We start from the raw sequence: 27,839 nt of genomic DNA, 5'->3' as shown, positions 1-27,839 counted from the left end.
AAATATCATGAGAAATTTCTGCTTTAACTTTCAGTTAATTTCTCGTGATATTTTCATGAAATTTTCATAAAACTCGCGAGATTTGTCACAATAAATCTGACTCTAACCAGTCCGGTTGCCATATTTGTTCCAAATTCCCAGCAATTTGCCCACGTGGTTTCTTTATGTTAAAAAAATCAAATTTCACCTTAGACTCTTGGTGTCTCGGACCGAGGCGAAAAATGTTATGCCCGTGACACCTGGTGCTTATTTGAATATTGTCATAAGTAGGGGTGGGCAATGGGTCGGACTGCTTGAGCCAAGCCGACAGAGTTCACCATGGGCTGAGTTTTGGTCAAGGTTTTAGACCTTGACCTATTAGCTACTAGACTAAAACCCAGCTCGTTATATAAATGGGCAGGGTTCGAGTTGGATTGTGAGCTATTGAGCTGACCTGATGAGCCTGATCTACCTGATTAATTGCTTAGTAATACTAAGATTAAATCTAATAGCTACATTAATTGTATTGAAACTAATGCAGAATTGATAATTTTATATTTTTTCATTAATTTATTGCTTTTGAAATTAATTTGTTAACCTAATTTTTGAAAATAACTTAAAGATGGCTTGGGCGGGTCAGATCAGCCCACTGAACATTGGTCCATTGGGCCAGCGGGCCGAGTCATAGGTTGCCTTTCAAACTAAAGCTCATTAAAAACCGGGCTGAAAACCAATAAATGGGCTGGCCTGGGTCATGCTCAAAACCCAACGTGCCAGGCTCCAAACGGGTCTGGGCCGGCTGCCGGCCCGATGCCCACCCAATGCAAGAACCAAAATTTAACTCAAATATAGACCCAAAAAGGGACACGGGCATTGACTTTTCTTACAAGCGTAGATTCGTCCCTTAGTTCAAAAGACCAAACTACTAGGTATAGGCTTGGCTTTGGATTCATATATGGATCAAAATCTTCTTCAAATTTGAACACACTCATCTAATCCAATTTGGGTTGGACGTGAGCCTGGATATTAGCTAAAGTTAGATTTTATTAATTTACACCCGAGGTGAAAATGGTCTGAATCCAAAAGATATATTACACTCAGGATAGACTGACTTTAATGTTATTTATTTCTTTCCTTCTTTTTTGAATAGAGACTTTATGTTTTTTCCACTCATCGGATACAAAGGCTTGTTCAGAACTTCAAATAACAATGATTTGAAACACTTTTTCTCACAATAATACTCAGGGGGGGAACAAGAGTCGTTTGTATGGATATGTAAAATACAGGATTTTCAATTAAGTCATAGTCAGCTAGATAAGCTTAAATGGGTTTTTTCATATTCATAGATCTATTGAATTATAGAATAAATGGCAGATGACTGTAAATTAAAAATAAATAGGTTATGATGAGATAATAATATATGTTTGCATAATGTACACTAGAATAAGTTATTCCATGGTAGATTATTTCCATCATAGCTTCTGATTTCTTCACCACTCAAGGGTGCGTGGGTTTAGGAATGAAATAAGCAGTTTATCCCCTTCATAGACAATGGTCCCATCGCCAGCTCCGGGTAAATCACAATAGCAGCAATCAAGATACCGGGCTCAAAGCTAGATAGAAGATAGGTTATTCCTCTTACTGTACTTCCCCAGGGGAGGTTATAAAAAGCTCTTACAGAAGAAGCTGCAGTCATTGGCATTACAGAAGGATGCTCGCACTGCAATCCGCACGAAGACTTCATGCATTTCCACAGAAACCGCCATGTTTCCATGGCACACAAACGCCACATAAAGGGATGGCGGATCAGGTCAAAGATACCAAATATCATATCGTCAGATTCGACTTATGTTGGGCCGAGAAAAGATATCATGTATAATTTAAAAAAATTATTTATAACATGCAAATATACTTAAAACTAGCATGGTTGGATCTGGTTCACTTCACAGCCTGATCACGATATGGTCCTGGGAAGGTCCAGGGTCCAACCCCAAAACACCAAGAACTGATCCTACATGGATCCTAGCCATCCTGCCGATGCATCTGGGCCACCAAGATTAGTCCACATTGCGGGTGAGAATGTGGACTAATCATAGCCGTTGGTTGGGCGGCTAGGATGGACGCAGTATGGATCACATCACATGTTGTATGACAGGATCCCTATTCCCCAAGTTTCAAGAAGATAACGAAACGTCACATTCATAATCAACGCAGATTTTTGAGTGGAGAGAGAGAGAGAGAGAGAGATGGAAGCCTTCCATGTCTTACCAGCCGTCCTCTGCCCCAAATCCGGCTTCCTGGTTGTCAACCGGTCACTGGTCAGGCAGCTGCACACCCTCCCCAGCAGGAAGGAACGCCTGCGAACCCATCACCTTCGAGCTGCCAACACCCCACAAACCAGCCAAGACCCTGCAGACGGTGGTGATGGTGCAGCAGCTGCAGAGCCCGTGGTGGAGATCAGGTTCAGGCGAGGTACAAGGAGAAGGGCCAGGCTGTACCAAGAGGAAGGTGCCATCCCACCTGCTGAACCAAAGGCCCCTGCTGCACCAAAGGACTGGGACTCCATGACCCTCTCAGAGAAGGCAGTGGAGCTCTACGTTGGGGAGAAGGGCCTCCTCTTCTGGGTCAACAAGTTCGCTTATGCCTCCATCTTCATAGTGGTTGGGGGTTGGATCGTCTTTCGGTTTGTTGGACCTTCCTTGGGCCTATACCAACTCGATGGCTCTCCCTCGTCACCCCCTGACATTTTCAAAGGTTCCTCATGACAAAAGCACTTGTTCCCTTTCTTCGCCCTTTTTTTGTGATGAAATTACAGATAGAAGAGTAATTTTATAGGTCACTGGCCTTATGCTTTCATGATCTGGAGCGAATGTCATTCAGGAGGCAATCCATCTCGGACATAGATGGAGCTGCATCATGATGATGATTTCCATGTCATGGCACAGAGATTTATAAAGTTTAATAAGCTTGAACTCTCATAAAAGTTGGCGCAGTATTCCACCTCTTAAGTCTGTGTCCATTGAAACAATTGAACAATTTATCACATTAGAACAAGGAATAGAAGAACCAACATCAACTCAATAGATGAGAGAAATCTCAAGTAACATTAATTTTTAATATACACATACAAAGTACAATGATGATATACACACAAAACAGCCTGAATATCCCAAGTTTACTGTTCATCCGAAAACTGTGCAAATGATTGTCAGAGGAGCAAGAGAGCTTAGAAATCTGTATAAGATCAATGGCAGCATAAAACCGACATCCCAAAAATTTTCAGATTTCGAGGGATGTAACTGGTTATAGATAAAACTTACGATAGCCAATAAACAAGATATGGGGAGATTCAGCACACTTATAGCGGTGCTACTTTTGCTCCTAGCATAGAGCTTAGTTTGGTTAGATCTGGAACCCAGAATGACAATTCAGTTGAGCCAGTTGCAAATATGAGCCCTCCTGCAGCCCATTTTATTACAGGAGGATCATTTTCGGTGCTTATCCATGAGGCAACCTGCATATCACACCAGCAAATAGACCCGAGTGACCAATCTGTATAAATGGCTCGACTAGAATCAAGACTCCAACTAAACTCATCATCCAAGATCTCCTTATGGACTTCACCATGATGAGAGCTGGCAGTTGTCGACTTAGAGTGACACATTGCCACAAACATGGCAGGTTGATCAGATTCCATGATTTTGAACGTTGGTCCTAGTGAATGAAACAATATTCTATGTTGAGAAGGATGATTATGGTACCTCTTTACCGGTCCTGACACTCCAAGCATGGACGCTTCCATCCCCTGAACCTGCAAAACCAAAAAAGTTGGAAAAAAAGCTCATGATATTCTAAACTGTCACAGATTAGCCTGTCAAAAAAAAAGTTATAGATGAACTAAAATCAGCTTTGTGAATCTCTTAAAACGAAAACTTATGTTAATTAACACCACATCAGTGGTGATTAAAGAACAGCCAAGCAAGAACCATAAGAAATAAAAAATGGATGTTTAGCTAAAATGACAACTGGAACTCTAGCTAGGAAAAGCACAATGAAACTCCCAGAATGTTCAGCACCTACAAATGGTTCAGGTCCAAATTTTCTACTCCCTTGGTTGAGCCAGTCTGAGTCACCATATCTTGAAAGTTTCAGTGAGTGCGCTTCAGATTGGCAAGTCAATTCAATTTGGTTGCAAGTTCGCACCTCAGAGTAGCTTTTATGGTACAATGATCTATAGGGATGATCATTTGACACCAAACCACCGAAAAATAGAGCATAATAGCTAAGCAGGCAATTAGAAATAACACAAGCCAACAAAATGATTATGACAAGGTGCAGAAGAATAGCATTCTTATTAAGAAACACCGCAGATGACATTACTAAATACACTTCTCCCAGTAACATCCTATAGAAAGTAACGGGGGAAAAGCGCTACCACCAGTGCTGACCTAATTCTTGGAAATATAGATCTCAGAAGCAATGCAACTATCAAAATTAGGGGAAGAGATCTTTATTATCAGTGCTAACTTGGTCCTTTGAAATGTAGGCCCAAGAGTAAATTCAAAATTTCTATCGTCAACTCTCAAATGAAAAAAGTTAGAAACTATGATGCTATTTTAATTTTTCTTGCTGGAAATAACTGAAAATTCATATGGAGGTCCTTGCTGATTTTACCATTTGTGCTTGTATATTAGGACCATTGTAAAACTAAGGCACAAACAGGGAAATGAGATTGGTTATGCAAAATATGCAAAGGGCAGTATCGGTTCATGAAAATTGCTCAATATGGTGAAGCTTTGACTTGGTAGTTCAGTAGGGCCACCATGGGAAACCACTCAAGACTAGGCAGACCATAATGAGCTTGGACTCAGCAATCTCTTCTTAATTGTGGTGATAAATAACAAGTAGAACTTAAATTTCATAAAGAATTCTAACCAGCGGAAGCCCTTGATGTGCAGTATGCAAATAAATGAGATGTGGGCCTAGTACACCTGACGCAGAAATTCTAAACAAAATGAAGATGAGGATGCTTTAAAAAGTTAGGGATTAGACAAACAAATCAGTTACAGGAGAATCAACAGAAGTTCGAAGGATCATTGATGATGACATAGAGAGGGCATCAACTTCAACTTACCAGATATGACAAACATCCCATCTGGACTAAAGGACGCTTCAAGTGTGCCACCCCCCGTAACTGGTTTAACTTTGAAACTGGAAATCTACATCACACGAGAAGAAAAAGAAAAGCATCACATAACTTTATCATCTCTCTCTCTCCGTGAAATAAAAGCTAATTGTTATATAACAGCTGCAGCAGCGCAGAGAACTCACCAGCGTGCCAAGAAACGAATCAAGCACATGAATGTACCCGTCTATGGTGGTTAGAAGCATTAGCTTTCCATCATTACTAAATTTCACCACATGGGCTTCAGATTTATCACCTCCCACAGAAAAAATTTCAAATGGACCCTATGGAAAAAGCGACTTATTCGCAGAAATTCAATAAGTGTGCCACAATATGAAAATTTTAGCACTTACCTTCTCATACCTACGAGCATCAAACATTCTTATATACCCCCCTTCAAAGGCAATGGCAAAGACCATACCTTGATCATCGTAAGCAACAGCAGGTCTTCCTTGTACACGGAGGAGACCCTATATTGGAACAAAATATAATTTTAACCATAAAGGAACTAGAACTCACAACCAATTACTTTTTCACAAGCACTTGCCTGACATTTTTCAACACGTTGATCCCAAAGTAGGACAGTTCGATCAAGAGAGCCTGAGATAAACAATTCTTTTCTTGAACATAAGCTAAGAGATACAACCCTGGTGACAGGAAAACAATAAAATTCAGATAATTTATGTGCATATCCTTGTAATATCAGAAGTTCTGATCATGGAATACCTGTCATGATGGCCTTTGAAGTAACGCAGGTACTTGTTGTCATGCAGGGAAAGAAGCCGCAGTGATTCTAAATCAGTTGATTCAGTAATGAGTAACTTTCATAATTGATTTGAAAGTCTGTGCATGTGCAATATACAAAATAGTATGCTACCATTGCATACCATCCCAACCATTCTTCGAGGAGTATATAACAGTTGTAGGATGAGGAGTGAAGCAAACTAGGTCGACACCATATTTTTTGCTATTAATAGTCTTCAACATCCTGCCACAGAAAATTGAAACTCCAGTTATAAAAAGTAAAAAACAAAGTGTGAGAAAGAAAGACTCACGTAGCATTTGCAACATCATAGAGGCGGATCGACTCGTCATCACTAGCTGTTACCAAATAACTTGCTGTTCTATGGAAGTCCAGTGAGCTAATCTTACAATTCTAGGAACACCAATATGAATGTTAGAAAAATGGCTTCAGAAGGTTGATGAGTATATAAAACCTAGAGCTCAAGCATATACATTAAGACCTATAAAAGAATATATCTTCACCAAAACAAAGAGAAAAATAAACATCACATGCAACAGCAGCTTGCTAAGTGAGGCAAACCTTCAAAAATGATCGAGATGATAAAACCATGGTTGCCAGTTGAGGAAGCGATACGGGAAGCGAGGCATTTTCAAATTTTTAGGAAGCGGGAAGCGTGGGACCACTTAGGAGCAAATCGGGAATCGTCTCGGAAGCGACCTAGGAAGCGAACCGGAAGTGACCTAGAAAGCGAGGGGGAAGCGAAAAAAATAAAAATACAAAAAAAAATTGAAAAAAATGGGGGAAGCGTGCTTCCCATTAAAAAATGACGCTTCCCCGTGCGTTTCGGAAGCGCGACGTTTCGTGCTTCCCCACTTACCTAGGCGCTTCCGGTAACTCTGGATAAAACACATGTTAAGTAAAAGGAGAAGCATAATTCTGCAAGCTCTTATTCCAGATTTGGCCATACGTGTATGCCTAAGAAGCCAAAATTCATCACATCTGCAAAGTAATACAAGAACATCTATACTTGAGCAATACTCAAGAAAAGTGCTGAAAACTGCTCAGTATATGTACAATTAGCATGCTCATTGCTACAAAATTCAAGGAAGTGGATCTTCCATGATTTCACACAACATTTTGACGTGTGACATGCAACAACCCGTAGCCTCAAATCTACCCAACTAGGATCTTTTGCATTACAGTAGCATTAACCTATTTGCAATGAGAGTTGGGAAACACTCTAGATCATCATGCCAACGGTTTTATGACAATCATCTAGGAAGGTCTATTGTAGGTTAATTGTTGCACATATTAAGTACAACAAATGCAAGTGGACTAAAAATGTTGAATAAATGTAGTCTAGAGAACATCTACTAGTTGATTTTCAAAAGATAGAAAGGACAACTAACGGTTAGCAATTTCACAAGAGTCACAAACTGGATAGGCAAGTGGTACTCAAAATGAGGACAAACATATTGACAAACAAGATGTTCAACATTGTGCGAGGTAAAAATGACCACTAGCAAGCATGCCAAAATAGAAGCGAACTTGTCCGTAATTCAAGATGGATACCAATCTATTGTTGAGAAGTGCAATATGCTAATGTATCATATGTATTGTTATTTGTATGTACTCTTTTGTACTACCCTCTCAATGTTGTAGATGTATTATTTAATGAGGGCATTTTTTGTATTTGTATAGGAGGTTAAAGGGACAACAGTTTTTGTTTTCTAGTGTAACCAAAAAGGGAGTTGTCCCTTTTATACAGTGTAGCTCTTTATTCCAAAGGTAATGAAGTTCTTCTCATCTTCTTTGTTCTCTCTCTCATGATTGGAACTTTATTGCTTTGATATGGTATCAGAGTCATACCCAACCCTAGATAGAGGTATTTGGTGATCATCTAGAAGAAACTTCATTCTGGTGCATATGGTGTGTGCCCTGTTTTATGTGCCTCAAGGACATTCGTACATTTGTTGCAGTTCGGTTCGATTGAGTTGGGGCTTTGGTAAATATTGATTTTAGATGATTTCTAAATCAAGAATCATACTGATTAGAGGTATACTCAATTTTATATGGAAATTTTTCTGATTTTATGAATAGTGACGTGAATAGTGACCGGATCCGGATTTCTGGTTGTTCTGATCAGATTAATATTTTTGGTGACCTTAGTTTAATGTAATCTGGTCGTTTTTATGTAAGGAAGCTTTTAGAAATGTTGTTTTGGCTCATTTTGGTGGTGTGCTTGAGATTTGATGGTTCTTTGGGTATGCATATGAGAGATCACCTGCATATGTGATTGTTGACTTTCATTTTGGTGGTTGTAGTTCTGTTTTTCAGCATAGTGTGGTTTTTGTTTGATATTAGATGCCTGTATTTGACTGCATGCTCTTGGATATTCTTGTTCTTCTCCTTTCTTGGTGTGAATCTTGCAATCTTTGACTGTTGGGTTGGTGTTTCCAGTGCTACTCTTGGTAGCTTGTGATTGTTGTTGGTTTTGTTTTTGTGGTTGAAGTATGGAGAAGAAAGAAAACATTCAAATTATCCCTCTAAAATTTGATAGGTCTCATTTTTCATACTGGGCGGAGTTTATAAGAATTGTTATTAAAGGGGTAAGGATACATTGGACATTGGGTTCTTGGATGACACCAAAGTCAAGGTCAAGCAAGGAGATGATAACTATGAGACGAATATTGTAGATTGGGAAAGGGACAATGCCAAAGTAAAGTCATAGCTTTTGGGCTCTGTGGAGCATAATATTTCAGTAAATATTATGAAATATGAAAATGTAAATGATGAATAAGCATATTTGAAGCAGGTCTATGAGCAATCTAAATAGGCGAAGAAAAGATACCAATTAGAATAGGAGTTGAAGTCCTTGAGGCAGGGAAATGAGTCCATTCAGGACTTTTATGCTCATTTTCAGCAGGCATCAAATGCCTTGACCTCTATGATGGCCATTTTAAGGAGTGATAAATGTAGTAAATATGTGGAATGTAAGAGTCAGGATGTAGAGACCAGGGACCATAATCAGGTGATAGTCTTTCTCATGGCTCTGCGTCCTGAATTTGATTATGTACGCAACAATATTTTGCATCAGTCCTTTCTTCCTACATTGGTCCAGACCTTGGGTGAGCTTATTGCAGAAGAGACTAAGCTCAAGTCTCTTGGCAGTCAGACCTCATCAGAGAGTATGTTAATTGTGACTTGTCAGTTTGTGGGTAGAGGTGAAGGTCGATCTGTAGGCCGGTCTAATGGAGGTTGTGGAGACATGAACTCCATCCAGTGCCATTACTACAAAAGTTTTGGGCACATGAAGAATTCTTGACTTGTGCTCAAGAAGAAGAAAGGTGTAGTAGTAGCCATCTCTACTGAGGAAGAGAGCTTCAAGCCTTCAAACTAAGACTAGCCCATCAGATGTGAGCAACATTGGTTTTCAGATTAAAGTATCTTCTATGAAGAGTCCTACTAAGCTTGGGAGTAGTACTCAGCAGCATTTATTGGAGCAGGTGCAGCAAATTCAGCAGCTCCAACTTCTTGCGCAGTCAGCCTATACCTCTGGCTCTTCTTCTTCTTATGGTACTGCTTATGTAGATATTCTTGGTAGTTCTTATGGTCGGGCATCTTGTCATATGATAACCCATGAGTCCATCATAACCAATTGTCACCCCTGCAATGGTGTATTTTGCACTGTTGACGGATATTCTATGGTAATTTTTTAAGTTGATAATATCTCTTTTAATTTTTTTTCTGGAAGAAAAATTAATGTCTCTCAAGTTTATCATGTTCCTTCCTTAGCCATGAATCTCATTTTTTTTGGGTGAAATAACCAAATCTAATTATGATGTTAGATTTTTTCTTGTCGATTGTGTTGTGCAAGATCAACTATATGGGAAGGGGATTGGATTTAGCCATAGGAAGGGAGATTTGTACTATCTGGATTAGCAGGATATGAGCAAACAAAGTAGATGTGAAGCTATGTCACATGGGTGCGGGCGCGGGTGCGGGTGCGGGTGCGGGTGCGGGTGCAGGTGCGGGGATTCGGCACTTCCAAAAAACCCGGGTGCGGGGGTGCGGCAGGGGCAAAAATGTCAATATATATAGGGGGTCGGGGTTCCCCTCCCTTACGAATCGATTTTTTTTTAAAAAAGCAGCTGTCTGCTGCTTTTTTTTAAAAAAAATCGAGCTGTCAGCCAGCTGACAGAGCTGCTTTTTAAAAAACAGAATAGCAGCTGACAGCTGCTGTCACAGCTGACAGACAGCTGCTGTCAGCTGCTGTCAACAGTTTTTTTTTTTAAAAAAAAATCGCAGCATAGGGCAAATTTTTTTTAAAAAAAAATGGACTTAAATGATCCTGGGTGCGGTCAACGCACCCAGGATCGGGTTGACCGCACCCGGTACCGCACCCGCACCCGCGTCGAGTCGAGTCGACGCGGGTGCGGCACCCTGCTAGCCGAATCCCTGTGACATAGATGTGAAGTTGGTTTGGGAGTAGCTAGTCTAAATGAGTCCTTTTTATGGCACTAGAGATTAGGACATATCTTTAGCTTTAGGTTGCAATACTTAGTTACTTCAGGATGCTTAGGAGATTTTAAGTTTGTTGTTTATGATCATGTTCAAAATTGCAAAAGTTGTAGATTGACAAAGGGTCATGCTTTGTCATTTGGTCCGAGAGAGAATCAAAAAATCAATTTGATCTTGTACACTCAAATCATCTTGTCTTGTCTAAGGGTGTTCATTATATGTTGTTATATTTATAGACGATTGTACCATATTCACTTGAGTTTACTTCATAAGAAATAAAAATGAGTTGTTTGATATTTTCAATAAATTTTGTGTTACGGTTGAAAATCAATTCTCTGCTATAATTAAAGTTATTTATACCAACACTAGTAGAGAGTATATTAGTGGCGTGTTGGAAAGCTTCTTGCGGAGCCAAGGAATTGAGCATCGAAAGTTGTTTGTATACTCTTAACAAAAATGGTGTGACAGAGAGGAAGAATAAACACATTTTAGAAACCACTAGAGCACTACTTTTTAATAAGAATATACCTAAAGAATATTGGGCATATGTAGTTTGTATGGTGATATATCAAATCAATCGTGTGCCATCAAGTGTTCTTAAAGGTATATCTACATCTCAAAAGTTATATGGATATGTGCCTAATTATAGTATGATAAAAGTCTTTAGGTGTACTTGCTTTGTTTTGTTGCCTAGTAGATATAAAGATAAGTTTTTACCACTCTGTAAATGTTTCTTCTTGGGATTCTCTCATGGTAAAAAAGGATATAAGTGTTATAATCTTTTGGAGAAGCATGTATGGATTTCTAAGCATGTGGTTTTTCATAATGCACCTTATTTCAGCCAACTTGAACCTAAGGAAAAGGACACTAGTGATTTCTCTTTCTTAAAACCTTTTTCCTGAGACAAAGGTGAAAAGAAACGTGGGAGTTCAAGGGGAGATAACTTAAGGTGAAGGTGGTAGATTTGGTCTATCCTACTCTAGAAGGAAAGACAATCTGGTGAAGATATCTTTTATGGATTAGATAGAATTAGAGGAAACAAGAAATTCAAACACCAATTTTGATCCATTTCCAGGTGATCCTGAGCACACAAGAGTCTTACCTTCTCTTCCTCAGGTACGTCGTAGCACTAGAGTATCTATTCCCCCTACTCGTTTTGTGTCTTATGAATCTTTCCCTCATTAACAACTTATTTTTCTTGCTTTAATTCAATCCTATGTCAAGCCTAGTTCTTATGCAAAGGAAGCTTCAAAAGAGGAGTGGCAGCAAGCAATGGTTGAGGAGTTGGAAGCTCTGAAAAGAATGCATACATTGAACCTTGTAGATCTTTCACCTAGCAAGAACATAATGGGATGCAAGTGGGTATACAAAGTTAAGACTAAGGCAGATGGGTCAATTAAGAGGTACAAGGCAAGGCCTATAGCTAAGGGTTATGACCAACAGTTTGGCATTGATTTTGTTGAGACCTTTGCTCCAGTGGATCATATAACCACTAATAAGGACTTTGCTTGCAGTTGCTGTGATTCGTTAGTGAGACCCTTGGCAGCTAGATGTGAATGATTTATTAAATGGAGATCTGCAGGAGGAGGTTTATATGGAGTTGCCTCAAGGATACTCAAGGTCTTGTGTGCAAGTTGGGAAGAGTTTTGTATGGACTCAAATAGGCACCACGCGCTTGGTTTGAGAAGTTTAGCAATGCAGTAAAATCTCTTGGTTTTAAGCAAAGTTATCATGACCCTGCTTTGTTTGTATCATCTTCCAAGCATGAAAAATGTATATTGCTTTTGTATGTTAATGATATGATCATTATTGAAAATAACGTGCAGAAAATTGTGGACACTAAGAAAAGTCTGGCTACTATATTTGAAATGATTTGGGATATTTGAAGTATTTCCTAAGTCTGAAAATAGCATACTCAAGAAGAGGACTCTATCTGTCTCAACATAAGTATGCAACAGACCTAGTGATAAAGGCTAGACTTGTGAATCACTGTAAGAGAGTGGCTACTCCTATGGAGGCAAATGTCAAGTGAGAGCTATAGATGGTGAGAAATCGTGTGTTTTATAGGCAGCTTGTAGGTAGTTTGATATACATAACTATCACTATACCTGACATGACACATGCAGTTAGTCAGTTTATTAGTACCTATTAGTACCTCCATCTCAGTTACAATAATTCAGTATGTGAGACACTATGCATTTTGGCATGTTCTTTTCAGCTTCATACCCTGTAGATATTAGAACATATTGTGACTCAGATTTTGGAGGATAGACTAAGTACCGGTTTCTGTTTTTTTTTTCTTGGTAGTTCTTTGATCAAAAATGTGTTTCTTTGTCTACTATTGATATTGAATACAGAGTCATGGCACAAGTTACTGCAAAAATCACTTGGATAAGATGGCTTCTTAAGGAGCTCGGAGTGGAGGTTTGTGGAAGTACCTCCTTGTATTGTGATAGCATGAATGCAATTAACATTGTCAAAAATCTTGAATTTCACGAGAGAACCAAACATATTGAGATTGATCATTACTTTACAAGGCTCATGCAGATGGAGTTATTTCATTAGAGTATGTGAGCTCAAAGGAGCAAGTTGCTCATATATTGATCAAAAGCTTGGCTTTCTTTCCAAACTTAAGATGATTTCGTTTGAAGGGGAGTGTTGAGAAGTGTAATATGCTAATGTACTATTTGTATGTACTTTTTTGTGCTACCCTCTCAAAGTGGTACGTGTATTATTTAATAAGGGGCATTTTTGTATTTGTATAGGAGGTTAGAAGGTCAACAATTTTTGTCTTCTAGTGTAACCAAAAAAGGGGGTTGTCCCTTTTATGTAGTGTACCTCTTTATTCCAAAGCTAATGAAGTTTCTCTTTTCGTCTTCTTTACTAGCTCTCTCATGGTTGGAACTCTATTGCTTTGATATCTATTACTTGTATTTCTCTTAATTAGAAGTGATTAAGCTCAGCTCTTACCTTACCACTACAGGAGTTTCCCCATTTTAATCTCCTTGAAACAAAATCAGGATATAAAACTTTAAAAAGACAATAGTTTAAAAAAAATGGTTTATATTCAAGCTAATTGTTCAACAAGTAATATTTATTACTGATCTTAAAAATACAAAAGAATGATCTATTAACAATATGTCAATATCTGAATAAAGAGTAACTTGTCACATGAAGTGGAGGAGAAATTATTACCCATGATTATACAATCAATCCTTGTATAGTTGGACTAAACAAAGGTATTAAATCAGGATATTGTGGAATACTAAGTGGAGGTTAACAATATCAAAAATAGCACATAGAAGGAGCACTCATGTAAGCATTGCTTTTCCTCTTCAATCCCTATTCTCTAACCAGTCTGGAACTTGGTCTTCATGGCAAGAGTCTTGACCATCAAATGTCATCACAGTTCCTCTTTACCACCATCATAGCCCCCATGAGACCAAGTTCTCCTTGTACCCTAGCTTCCAACATTTCCAAGTTAATTTCTATTAAACCTGATATAAAGAATTATTTTCTTTGGAAATAGCAAAACCATTGTCTAGCAATGATCTTGAAGGTCTCATTGATGGCACATTTGCATGTGTAGAGAAATTTCTCACCATTTTTGGTAATGTCTCTATGCTTGTTAAACTCAATGTGCATTCACTAGGTTTAACAAGATCAACTTATTAAGTTGGATTGTCACTGCTCTCACTGAGAAAATTCTTTTAGATGTACATAATTATCTTCATTCATCATTTCTTTGGAAAACTTTTTTTTATTCAGCATTTTTTTGGAAAGCTTTCTAAATGGCATATATAGTAATCAGTTTCAAATAAGACACATGGATGAGAAAACACTTCAAGAACTTGAGGGAAACAAAAAAGGACTCGACGAAATAATATCTTCACAAAGTTAAAGGTGTCACTGATTAGTTAGCACTTGGCGGAAATTGGAAAACTTCTAGTTCAGATTCATTATGCACCTGACTGCCTTGGTTTTGAGTGTGACTCTTTCACAACATACACTACCATGGCTCAGTTACCTATTATTAGGATGGGTGAATTTCATGCTTTCCTCATTAAGTGATGAATGCTGCTTATATGGAACAGGAGTCAAAAAGGGGTATCTGTGTGACATAGGAAACAACTTTCAACCCTTCATGGAATGTGAATCGAAGCTTATAATTCAGCCATAGAAGAGGCCAACATCCCCTTCTAAACCTATGTCACATGGACATGGCTAAAAGGACATGGGACACAAAATTTTCATGTGATTTTTCATTAAGAATATTAAATAAGCGGACATGACATAGGAGTAAATTGGAGGCTAAGTCACAATGGCACGCCATTTAGAGGGTGTGTGTCATGGATGACACAAATCAGACATGCTATGACACTTTGACATGACCTTGACACATATGGACATTATTTTAATATTATTGTAATATTTTTAATAATATTTCAACAAAAACTATGTTTTATATATTAAATATCAAAAAATAGCTTTGTATTGATTACAAAAAAAAAACTGTGTTGTGGTATCCTATTTTTCAAAAAAAAATCTTCATGAATCATCCCAACATATATAAGGGAACACAACACGGAATTAAATTGGGGGAGCACAACACGGAATTAAATTGGAGTATCTGTCTCGCATAGTTCTAAACCCTCATTCTGACAATGATGGGGCATGAGGGATGGACATAAAGTTCCTAGCCTCCCCCATGTCATCAAAACATCTTTTTGCTACCTTCACTGCTGTTATTCTTTCCACGCTTCAGATCCTTTGTCTAATCTAAAAACTCTTCAGGTTGTATTCAACCAGACAGATTATCAAGTATCAACCTTCACTCTGACAGATGGCATTCTAACTTAAGTGCCAGTCAACATCTTACCAGGTATTTGCCTAATCACTCTCTCCAATCTGACCACACAAGAACTAATTGCATATGCATAAATAAAGATTTTGGTTTAACAGTTTCTTTCCACAAATTTTTTTTCTACTCATCTTTCATTCAAATCTTGCATTTAAAAGCATTTTTCATAATCCTACAATAACTGAAAATCTAGTTTTTCAACAATTTACTTGAATATTAATTTCATGTTGAATTTCACCCTCATTTTTTTGTGTCAAGGACTCCAAAATGAGAAAGCTCCTTTGACATAGGTAGAATAAAGAATGGTTGTTCCCACTTTAGATTAGGTAAAACCTAGCAACCATGAATACAAGAAGAGTGACAAACTAATATATTATTATTGCTACGAATCGGGATATATCAAGCCTTTTTGCCCTAAAAGAAGAAAAGAAGATCAAAGAGATAATAAGAAGGTGGCTTCGATAGGACCTGTAATGAAATGGTAGGCTCCACGAATGCACTTGAATCTACTCAAAAGGAAGTATCTAAAAGATACTTTAGACAAGACCCATAAAAGGGTATAAATGGAAAAGCATAAAAATAAATAACACTTTATTTATGAGAGCAAAATGCTTAAAAAGCATTTAGAGGAATAATTTACACAAGGGGATGCACCCCTATTTACACAAGAGTATTAAGGAGAGATAATAAGGAGCTCTCCCTTTCTAGATATTGGAACTTTCAACAGCTAGAATTCTAGTCGTTAGACTAGTTCCAACAGTTAGAAAGTTGGTCAAGTTCCAACTAGAACTTGACCAAACTAGATGTATCTAGTTCTAATAGAACTAGTTACCAAAAACAAAAAGGAAAATTACAAAAAAATTAAAAAGTATAAATACAAAAATATATAATAATATTATTATAATAATATTATTATTATATATGTTGTTTACATTTTAACACTCTCCCTCAAACTTACGGTACAATGAGCGAAAGTTTGTCTAAGAGGAAGTGAAATCTGGGAGCCGCGAGAGGCTTGGTGAAGAAGTCTGTTAATTGGTATTCTGACGTCACATATGGCAGATCAATAGTTCCATGCAAGTACTCCTCTCTAACATAGTGACAATCCATCTCAATGTGTTTGATGCGCTCATGAAAAGTCTGGTTGTTTGCGATGTAGATTGCACTCTTGTTGTCACAACACATTTGTGAGGCCTGTGTTGCTTCAGCTCCCATATCAGCGAGCAATTGCCTGAGCCAAACAACTTCCATTGTGGTGATTGTCATAGCTCTATATTCAGCTTCACTGGAGGAAAGAGAAACCTTCTGTTGCTTCTTGCACTTTCATAATATTAGATATTCACCTAAAAATACATAGAAATCAGTGGTTGAGTGTCTATTATTAGGATCACCTCCCCAATCAATATCAGTATAAGCAATTAAATCTAATGATGACGATGCAGACAAGAAGAGTCCTCGTGAGAGAGAACTCTTTAAATATCTAATAATACGTAAAACTGCTCCTATGTGAACAGAAGTGGGAACATGTTGAAACTAGCTAGCTGTGTGTACAGCATGTGCTATGTCTGACCGAGTGATGGAGAGATAGAAAAGTGCTCCAACAAGTTGTCTGAATAGAATGGGATCATCAAGACGCTCTCCATCATCAATTTTCATTTTAACATTGATCACTTCTGGAGCGTCCACCTTCTTATCATCTGTAATGTCAGGCCAGAAAACAATATCAAAAGCAAATTTAGATTGAGATATCAAATACCCACGAAGGGAATAAGCAACTTCTATTCCTAAAAAATATCTCAATAATCCTAAATCAGACATTTCAAAATGAGTTTTAAGAAGAGTCTTGATATTGGTAACTCCCTATTTGTCGTTTCCAGTGATGATGATATCATCTACATAAAGAAGAAGGATGATGAAACTTGCATCAAATTGCTTAATAAACAAGGCAGTGTCAGTCAAACAAGAATGAAATCCAATATCAGTCATACCAGGCTTTTGGTGTCTGTTTGAGGCCATAAAGGGCCTTATTAAGACGAAGTGTTTTACCCTTAGGAATACTAATACCAGGCGGAGCTTCCATGTAGACTTTTTCAACAAGACTCTCATTTAAGAAAGCATTTTTGACATCCATTTGAAATATAGGTCATTTTTTTATAGAAGTCAAAGCAATTAAAGTTCTAACGGTGGTCATACGAGCCACAGGGGCAAAGGTTTCTTCGTAGTCAATACCATACTCTTGAGCATAACCTTTGGCTACGAGTCGTGCCTTATATCTTTCTAGGGTCCCATCACTTTTGGTTTTCACTTTACATACAACCTATAGGTTTCTTTCCGAGAGGAAGGTCTTGAATGGACTAAGTGTTGGCCTTCTCTAATGCATCAAATTCTATTTTCATAGCTTCAACCCATTCTTCATGGTTTTTGGCTTCAGAATAGGAGGAAGGTTCAACATAGGATTGGATTAATGCAAGGGCTGCCCTATACAAGGGTGAAAAGATTCGTAAGAGACAAAATTTTCGGGAGGTCGAGAAATTCTAGAAGTCCTGCGAGGGAGAACTTCAGAAAACCTTTATAATGCACATGGTCAGTGTTGCTCTCCAACTCTTCGTCTTGAATATTGCAGACCAACATCCCTACTGGTTTGGTCTTCGCTATCATTTTAAAAAATAATAGGACTTTATCATTGTCAAAGTTATATTCAAAATCATCTTCATTCAGTAATATCTTTGGATTTTTCACTTTCAAAAAAACTTCCTTTTTCTAGAAAAGACACATTTTTTTATACATATAATTTGTCATTTTGAAGATCATAGCACTTGTAGCCTTTTTTTATTTTCAGCATATCCTAAAAAGGCATCCTAAAAAGGCACATGAGATTGCATGAGGGAAAAATTTATCATTTTTTTTGTAAATACAAAACATTTGCAACCAAAAACTCTTAATCTAGAGTAGTCTGGAGCTAAATCATAAAGTTTTTCAATTGGAGATATATTTTTTAATGAACAAGATGGCATTCTATTAATAAGTGTAATGAGAAGAGGCGGAAGCACGCCATAGCCCGATATTCAGCTTCAGTAGATGATAATGAAACCTTCTGTTGCTTCTTGCATCTCCACGAGATGAGAGATTCTCCTAAAAAAATGCAAAGACCCGTAATTGAGATACGATCATTGGGATTTCCTCCCCAGTCAGCATCAGTAAAAGCAGTCAATTCAAGAGATGAGGAAGAGGATAAGAAGAGTCCCTTAGAGATGGTACTTTTGATATATCGCTCAATTCTCATTACGGCCGCCATATGAACCGTAGTAGGTGCGTGCTGAAACTGGCTCGCTGCATGAACTGCATGAGCTATGTCTGGACGTGTGATGGATAGATAGGTGAGGGATCCAATTAATTGACGGTAGGGGGTTGGATCTTCAAGAAGAACACCATCTTCAAGTCTTAATTTCGAATTGATAACTTCGGGAGTCTCAACTTTCTTTTCATCAGATATTCCTGATTTGGTACAAATTTCTGCAGCTAACTTCATTTGAGATAAGATGTATCCTCGCGCGGAATAAGCCACTTCAATTCCTAAAAAATATCGCAAATAACCAAGATGAGACATATCAAAAGTATCTTTTAACATAGACTTAACATCATTTACTCCCGTTTTGTCATTCCCAGTGATGATCATATCATCAACATACAGCAAAAGCATAATAATGAAGTCACCTGTCCTTTTAACAAAAAGAGCAGTGTGAGTATAGCAAGAAGAAAAACCTAATTTGATTAATACATTATTAAACTTGTCATACCAAGCTTTAGGAGCTTGCTTAAGTCCATATAAAGCCTTTTTTAATTTTAAAACTTTTTCATCTAAATTCATACCTGGAGGTGGTTCCATATAAACTTCTTCATTTAAATTATCATTCAAATAGGCATTTTTAACATCAAGTTGAAAGATTGGCCATTTTTTAACAGAGGCTGTAGCAATAAGGGCTCGAACACTAGTCATTCGAGCAACTGGGGCAAAAGTTTCATCATAATCTACCCCATCCTCTTGGGCATATCCTTTGGCTACCAACCTAGCCTTATATCTTTCTAATGAACCATCACTCTTAGTTTTTACCTTAAACACCCATCTACATCCAATGGGTTTCTTGCCATTGGGAGGATTAATGATTTCCCAAGTTTGCGCCTTTTTAAGGGCATTAAGTTCAAGTTCCATAGCTTCATTCCAATGAGCATATTGTTTAGCATCATTGTAATGAGATGGTTCATGAAAGGAGTGAAAAGCAAGTAGGCATGCTCGAAAGTTAGGAGAAAAAGAGTCATAAGAAACAAATCTATTTGGTATCTTGGGAATACGATTTGATCTTCTTTGAGAGGTCTCTTCTATGGACTCACTTTGAAAGAATTTTCAAGGGCACAAGGAGGATTTCTTTCATTCCTTCTAGAGTAGAGTTGTATTTGTCTTGAAGCATTTTCTTCTAAGTTTTGATCATTATTTGGATGTTCAAAAAGATCTTCATTAAGGGATTCACTAGGATCAACATGATCATCTATGATGTTTTCTTGAGGTAACAAGTCAAATAAAAAGGAATAGTCAATATTTTCATTTGGTTGGTGCGAAAAACCATTTTCTTCTTCGAGGAATGTGACATCTTTTGAGATATAAGGTTTATTCTTAAGCATGTCAAAACATCGATATCCTTTTTGTTTTTCGCCATATCCCAAAAAAATACATTCAATAGCCCTAGGAGAAAGTTTATCATTTTTGCGAGTTAAAACAAAGCATTTACATCCAAAAATTCTTAATCTTTTATAATCGGGAGACATATTGTAAAGTTTTTCAAATGGAGAAAGATTTTTCAAAGAGGATGAAGGGATTCTATTGATGAGATATGTTGAGGTTAGAACCGCTTCGGCCCAAAAGGATTTTGGGATATTTTTTGAAATCAATAACGTTCTTGTAGTTTCTATTATGTGCCTGTGCTTTCTTTCCGCAAGACCAATTTGTTGCGGAGTGTTGGGACAAGAACGTTGATGACAAATACCATTTTCTTTTAAGTAGCTTTAAAAATCATTAGACATATATTCACCTCCCGAATCGGACCTAAGAATAGACAGATTTCCAAAAAAATGATTTTTAACCATTGCATGAAATTCTTTAAAGAAGGAGAAGACTTCGGATTTGTGACTTAGGAAGTATATCCACGTAAATCGAGTGAAGTCATCAATAAAGACCACATAATACGAAAAACCTCCTTTAGATAAAATAGGGGAGGGTCCCCACACATCGGAATGAACAAGTTCAAATGGCCGAGTGGTAAAGTAACTTCTTTGAGGAAATGGAGTAGCTTTAGATTTCCCAAAAATGCAATCTTTACAAGTCATGTGATTGTTTTTACAAGTATTGTTCAAAAAAAGAAAAAGAGACATTTTTACAAAATTTGGATGACCAAGTCTCTCATGCCAAATTCCAATACTTTTGTCTTTTACAAGATTGCAAGATGACTTAGATGGAAGCGTCAAAAAATCCATAAAATAGAGATCACCCCTTCTATGGCCTTGCCCAATCAGCTTCCCTGACTGGAGATCCTGCACGGTGCAATCTTTAGGTGAGAAAGAGACTTGGCATCCATGATCGGTGATTTGGGAAACGGAAAAAAGATTTAAATTAATTTTTGGAACGATTCTTACTTTAGGAACAAAAAAGTTTTGAGAATTTTTGAAGTCAAGTGTTCCAATACTTTCAATTTTCAATGATGTTCCATCGGCCGTTGAAACATAGGACATGGGTTCGGAAAAAACATTTGAAAGAGAGTTTTTATGAGATGTCATATGAAAAGAAGCACCGGAGTCTAGTATCCACATACCTGGAGGTAATGAAGAGTAGGCGATGGTGGCTCCGGATGTTGAAGGAGAAGTCTTGAGAAGGTGTTGGAGAACTTCGGAGATATGATTAAGAGTTTCTTTGATATCTCCCTCTTTGGTACTTTCTTCCTTCTTTGGAGAATTTTCTCCAACCGCGGCAACCTTTCCCTTAAGTTTTGGACAAACCAGTCTAATGTGCTCCAGTTCATTACAATAATAGCATATAATTCCCTTTCTAGGCCCATTATTATTTTTGTTAAAGTGGGAAGGTCTATATGCTTTAACATTTGATCTGGGCCTCGTAACGGCCAAAACATCATCACTCTTAAAGCTCAAGCCAAGTCGAGTTTCTTCTTGACATATCTCGGCGAGGGCATCTTCAATAGGTAGGGCTTTGCTTCTATGGAGAAGAGATTCCCTAAGTTGTTCAAATTCCGGGCGAAGTCCATAAAAGAATTGAAAAAAGTGCTCCTTTTCAATTTGTTCCCTTCTTAGCTCAATGTCTTGCGGAACAACCCATTTAGGCTCAAGAAGGACAAGCTCATCCCAAAGAGGGGTTAGAGAGCTAAAATAGTCTCGAACACTCATATCCATTTGTTTGGTGGAACAGATTTTTTCTTGACAAAAAAATTGTCGAGCAAGATCCTTTTGGGTATACATACCCTTAAGGAAAAACCAAGCCTCATTGGCCCTTCTAAATTTGGCAATATTCGCACAATTTTTAAGATCAACATTGTTCATAAACCATGCCAAAATTTTGGCATGGTTACTTTCCCAATCCTCAATTTTGGATTGATGGTCATTAATGGCTTTGATGCGCTCATCACCATCTAAAGCTTTTTCAACATCATTTTCGATTTTGGTGAGAACAAGAGAGGGTTCGGGAGTAGTTCCCATAACAAAACCCCAAAGTTTCTTACCTCTTAGATGATTTTCCATAGTGGAGGCCCACATGAGATAGTTGGACCCATTTAGCTTAAAAGAAAGCTCCACTTTAGAGTCACATTCCATCGGTACCAAATATACTTCCTTTCTTCAAAACTTTGAGAGGCACGCGTTCCAAGATGACAAAAGAAAAGCCCAATCACCAACCGAGCTCTGATACCATGTAATGAGAAGAGGCGGAAGCACCAATAGAGCAAAAGGCACTCTTTAAGAGTGACCACTAGAGCCAAGCACACAAACACCAAATGTGCACACACAAAACTCTCAAAAATAGAAAATGACTTAAAGTCATAAGTTGGATATTATTGAAGAAAAGAAGAGAAGGGTGAAAAACCCATACATTTACAAGGGGGAACCTCCTCTTTATATAGAGGAGGAAAGCATTAAAGGAGGACCATAAAGGGGGCTCCCTTCTAGTCGTTGGGAGCCCCAACGGTCATAAATATGATTGTTGGGGCCCCAACGACTAGATAGGTGGGGCCCCTTTATGGTTCCAAAAAGTAAAAACAGAAAAATTAAAAAAGAAAAAGAGGAAAAAGAAAAAAGGTAAAAAAGAAAAAAGTACATGTGGAATTACCAAAACACCCCTATCGGGTTTTTGGTTTATACAAAACAGGAAAAAGCTATATTATTATGTATATATACATATATACGTATATATACTTATATATATATACTAATGTATATATATATAAGTATATGTATATATATATTTATATATACATAATTTAACAATAAGATAGGTGGCAGTTAGAGCAGCTTCAGCCCAAAAACCTTTTGGAACTTGACTTGCAATTAGCAAAGTCTGAGTGGTTTCCATAATGTGGCAATGCTTGCGTTCCGCAAGACCATTTTGTTGAGGGGTGTGTAGGCATGATCGTTGATGAGTAATGCCATATAGATTAAGATAGTTTTTAAATTCTCCAGACATAAATTCTCCCCCTGAATCGGTGTGAAAAATGAAAATATTACTTTGAAATTTGTTTGTGACCATTTTATAAAATATTTGAAAGTGAGCAAAAACTTCGGATTTATGTTTAAGAAAATAAATCCAAGTGTCTAGAAAAGTCATCAACAAAGATGACATAATACGCATAATCACCTTTAGATATAACTGGTGCAGGTCCCCAAACGTCCGAATGTATTAACTCAAGAGGTTTTGTAAAGACAAAGGTTCTACTAGAAAAAGATAATATTTTCATTTTACCAAGAATGCAGTCTTAACAAGCAAAATTTTCAGATTTACAAAATTTTCCCAAACTTGGGAAGTATTGGATTTTTGACATGAGGATGGCCAAGTCTTTTGTGCCATAATTCTGTTTCTAATTTATGAACATTTAAACAAAATACATTCTTTGGTAGTTCCAAAAAGTCCATATAATATAGTCCCCCTTCTCTATGGTCTTCCCCAAGCAGCTTCCCTAACTGGCGATCATGTATCCAGCAACCATCAGAAGAGAATGATATATTACATCCATAATCAAAAATTTGTGAAACAGATAAAAGGTTCAAATTTAATTTGGGGATATATCTAACTTCTGGAATACAAAAAGTTTTGGATTTTTGAAAACTTTCAAAACATCCTATTCCTTTTATTTCAAGAGATGTTTCATCTGCTGTAAAGACTTTTGATATACTTGAATTATTTTTAAGACATTCGGATAAACATTTAGCATTTGGGGTCATATAAAATGAAGCACCAGAATCTAAGAGCTAAGGAAAGTTACCTGGACAGGATATAGATGCAACTGCCGCTCCAGTTGAGGCTTCAGTCGAAGAGGATACTCCTTTGAAAAGAGGTTGAAGAATCACCATCAGTTGAGCCATGGAAACAGGTGCATCTTGATCTTTTGGCTCAGTTTCAACAGATGCAACCCTCTTTTCGTCTCTCCTTTTTAGCTTTGAACATTGAGGCCTATAGTGCTCTGGTTCATGACAATGATAACAACTAACTTTTCTTTTGTCAAACTCACCACTTTGTCTCCCAAAATGAGGCAGTCTATAAGTGCGAGTATGATTCACTGATCTAGACACAGCTAGAACTAAATCATCATCAACTTTTGGAGTACTCTTTCTAAGACGATTTTCCTTCATAGTTAGTTCTTCAATAGTATCCACAATAGTAGGGATTTTACCACGATGAAGTAGAGCGATTTGGTGGATTCAAAATCCGGCCTTAATCCATTCACAAATTGGTAAAAGTGTTCCATATCGAGTTGTTTTTTACAATCTCGATATCTTCGACGCAATGCCATTTTGGCTCTAGAATAGCCAACTCTTCCCAAAGTTCGGACAACTCGTTATAATATTCACGAATAATTTTGTCATTTTGAGTTAATGTCCGAACTTTTTCTTGAAGATTGCACACATGGGCAATATCTTTAAGAGAATACATATTTTTGAGGTATTCCCATGCCTTATCGGCATGTTCAAATTTAGCGAGGCTAGAACATTTTTTAATGTCTATGCTAATAATAAGCCATGACATTATCATAGAATGTCCTATCATCCACTCTTTCCATTTTTTTTCATAAGAGGCTAGAGCCTTAGTCTTCTCCTCTTCCGTTAGAGGGACTTCGTTATCACCCTCTTTTTTGGTGAGATAGTTTAGGTTCCGAATCGGAACCATCCGCTATTCCCCATAAGCCTTGTCCTCATATGTGGTGCTTCATAATTGAAGCACACATCACATAATTAGTATCATTAAACTTCATGGGTATGATGGTGACCTTATCATGGCCAGTGTGAAGAAGATAGTAAGGAGAAGAAGAAAAAAAAAAGGAAAATAGAGAAAAAGGGAGAAAGGAATGCAATACAATGTTATTGCTCAAGTCCTTTTCTCAAAATGGATCCTCTTATAGTCGATAGAAGAGTGATAAAACACTCTTTTGGCAAGCGATGAAACACTCCTTTGCAAGTAACGAAACACTTTTTGTAAGAACAAGGTAATAACACACCTTTATGAAAAAGGTGCAAAGGATCCGACTCGATCCATGTAAAGACCATGTAACCCTTTTGCATTTATCGGGTCTGGATACACCAGACCCGGACCCATACTGTAATGTAAACTTAAATACACAAGTTTAGGTCACGATTTCATTTTATTGAAATCGTGACAGCCGCAATCGATTTCTCTCTCTCTCTCTCTCTCTCTCTCTCTCTCTCTCTCTCTCTCTCTCTCTCTCTCTCTCTCTCTCTCTTCTCTCTCTCAATACAGGTGCAAAGGAAAACTTATCCATCTAGGGGTTGAAGAAGATTCCAAAGGTGCGACAGATCAAAGGTTTGAGGATTCGTTCATCTCCCATCTTCTTTTCTCCTTCAGATTTCTTCTTTCTCTACCTCCATTCTCAATCTCTATCTCTCGTTTTTCCCTTTTCTGTTTTCCCAGTCTTTTCTTTTCCTTTTTAGTGGATTCACGTCTCACGTGAATCCCTAAGCTATTCACGAAGAGTTCACGTGAATCCTGGTTCATGAAAACCCTGTACATCAAAGAAAGGGAAAAGCTCGTTTCACGTGAATCTCCTGTTCCACTAAGATCAAATTAAAACCCAACCTATACTTCATTCTTTATTCAAATTTTTTTTTTCTGCGTATCCCTTCTTCTACTGGGCTAGATATCCGGGTTTGATCGTGCATTTCGGGCAGACCTGCGACATCAAATTTGGGATTCTAAACTTTTTTGTTGTCCAGCCTGCTGTGTGACATCCTCTTATTTGATTCGACTCTCATTCCTTTTGCTCTCATTTATCCTTTCTCATATCATATTTCTTTTGACTGTTACGAGTGGGATCCACATTGAAAATACAGTCTGAAATTTTTTTTCCATTGCTTAAATATCCAACCTTACAGAAGGTAGAAGAGAAAACTCAGTCCTTTTTCTGACAGCCTTTGGTCGCCAATCTTTGAGTTACTCAGTCGTTAAAAAAAAAAAAAAGGAAGACGATCAGCAAACCTCTCTGGCTGCAGACTGATCACTCTGTGAATACTCTGGTAACAAAAAAAAAAGGTTCCTTTTATTGTTAAAACTCTTTTCTTCATGGATCTTCATTCTTCTTCATCCAATCTTTCTTCAAGTTTTCTCACTCAACTCGTTTCTGAAAAGTTAACTACCTCAAACTTCTTGATTTGGAAGAGACAAATCGTTCCTTTTATAAGGAGTCAAGGTCTCTTAGGTCACATTGATGGAACCACTCCCGCTCCACTCGAATTTGTTACGAGAGAGGAAAAAGACGACAAAGGAGTAAGTTCAATTGTGTATGTCAAGAATGTAGAGTACCTCAACTGGGAAAGGAAAGATCAGTCAGTGGTTGCATATATCACTTCTACCTTGTCCCAAGAGGTCCTTGTTGCAATTCCCGACAATTGTACTGCTCTGCAACTTTGGGAAAAATTGGTTCAAACATATTCACAAGTTTCGCAGGCGAGAATGGTTTTTCTTAAGAGGGAATTTCAGATGCTGAGAAAAGATTTCATGACCATCATGGAATATCTGAACAACATGAAGACTATCACAGACCAACTTGCAGTTATAGGATGCGCGGTGAGTGACAGTGATATGGTACAATAGACTCTGAGTGGATTGGGATCCGACTACAATATGATCGTCACTTCACTATTGTGTCTCCCTGCCCTTCCTACCTTTGATGAGTTGCGAGCAAAATTGATTCAGCATGAGATGACTCTGAAAGGGTTCTTTGAGGAATCTCACATTCACACAAATTCTCAGGAAGTTTTTGCCACACGAGTGACTTATGGTAGAGGACGAGGACGAGGAGGACAAGGGCGAAGTGAACACGGAGGCATATCAAGGCGAATTGTTGGCATAATCCAGAGAATAAAGGAAAGGGTCCACAGACAGAAAACAAAAGGAAGTTCTCAAATAATGGAGAGATTAAAGATCTGCTGATATATGCCTTGTCAGAGTTGAAATTGAAGCAGAGTGGTGAAGGCACTTGGTTTGTCGACTTAGAGGCAGCGACTCATGTGACAGGTGATGCAGGCAAGATTTCTAATCCCATTCCTTATTTTGGAAAAAGTAAGATTGTCACCGGAGATGGATCTCACCATCCTGTTTCTCATGTTGGAAAAACTGTTATTCCCATGTCATATTCCACCCTTACTCTTTCTGACGCTCTTCATGCTCCTGACATTAAGAAAAATATTGTCTCTGTTTCCAAACTTATTGATGATAATAATGCTTCAGTTGAATTCACTCCCTTCTCTGTGCAGGTCAAGGACCTACGCACGAGGGAAACATTCGCTGAAGGAAAGAGATGAGGCAATATGTATGTCTTTGAAGAAGCTCCTTGTCGTGTTGTTCGTCCTGTCCACCTGAATTCAAAGCCTTCATTAGAGTCGTGTTCATCCTCTTTTGCTAATGTTTTTAGTATTTCTGAATGTAATAAGTCATTCTTATGGCATAGTCGATTAGCACATTGTGGGAGTCATTTTATTGAGAAACTTGTATCTAATAATCTCATTCCAAAAGAAAGTCTCAATAGGGATGAGAACAGTCACAAATGTTCCAGTTGTCTTTCTTGCAAGAGTCATGTGTTGCCTTTTCAATCCATTAATAAAAGAGCTTCAAAACCTTTTGAGATAATTTGTTTTGATGTATGGGGACCCGCCCCAATTGCCTATGGATTTGAGAGCAAATACTATCTAATATTTGTTGATAACTATTCTCGATACACTTGGATATATTTCATAAAAAATAAGTCGGAAGTCTTCTCTTTGTTTCAAAA

The 27,839-nt window shown here is 37.7% G+C and overlaps 1 protein-coding gene across 1 annotated transcript in view; it reads right to left on the bottom strand.

Moving 5' to 3' along the window:
* Positions 1-2,204: 2,204 nt before the first annotated feature.
* LOC149832516 (protein ANTHESIS PROMOTING FACTOR 1-like) overlaps positions 2,205-27,839 on the bottom strand; it is a 39,510-nt gene continuing 13,875 nt past the window's right edge. The window contains exons 3-11 of the mRNA XM_090014552.1: positions 6,220-6,320; positions 6,052-6,152; positions 5,891-5,957; positions 5,712-5,811; positions 5,518-5,634; positions 5,311-5,448; positions 5,114-5,198; positions 3,741-3,790; positions 2,205-3,493 (exon numbers count right to left, since the gene is read on the bottom strand). Coding sequence (XP_089870678.1) covers positions 3,338-3,493; positions 3,741-3,790; positions 5,114-5,198; positions 5,311-5,448; positions 5,518-5,634; positions 5,712-5,811; positions 5,891-5,957; positions 6,052-6,152; positions 6,220-6,320 — 915 coding nt within the window. The 3' untranslated portion in view covers positions 2,205-3,337. The remainder of the gene's footprint in view (positions 3,494-3,740; positions 3,791-5,113; positions 5,199-5,310; positions 5,449-5,517; positions 5,635-5,711; positions 5,812-5,890; positions 5,958-6,051; positions 6,153-6,219; positions 6,321-27,839) is intronic.

This window comes from Nuphar pumila, chromosome 7 (genome assembly GCF_984573655.1).
Source record: "Nuphar pumila chromosome 7, dmNupPumi1.hap1.1, whole genome shotgun sequence".
Lineage (NCBI taxonomy): Eukaryota > Viridiplantae > Streptophyta > Magnoliopsida > Nymphaeales > Nymphaeaceae > Nuphar > Nuphar pumila.
This window is presented reverse-complemented; position numbering and strand designations above follow the sequence as displayed.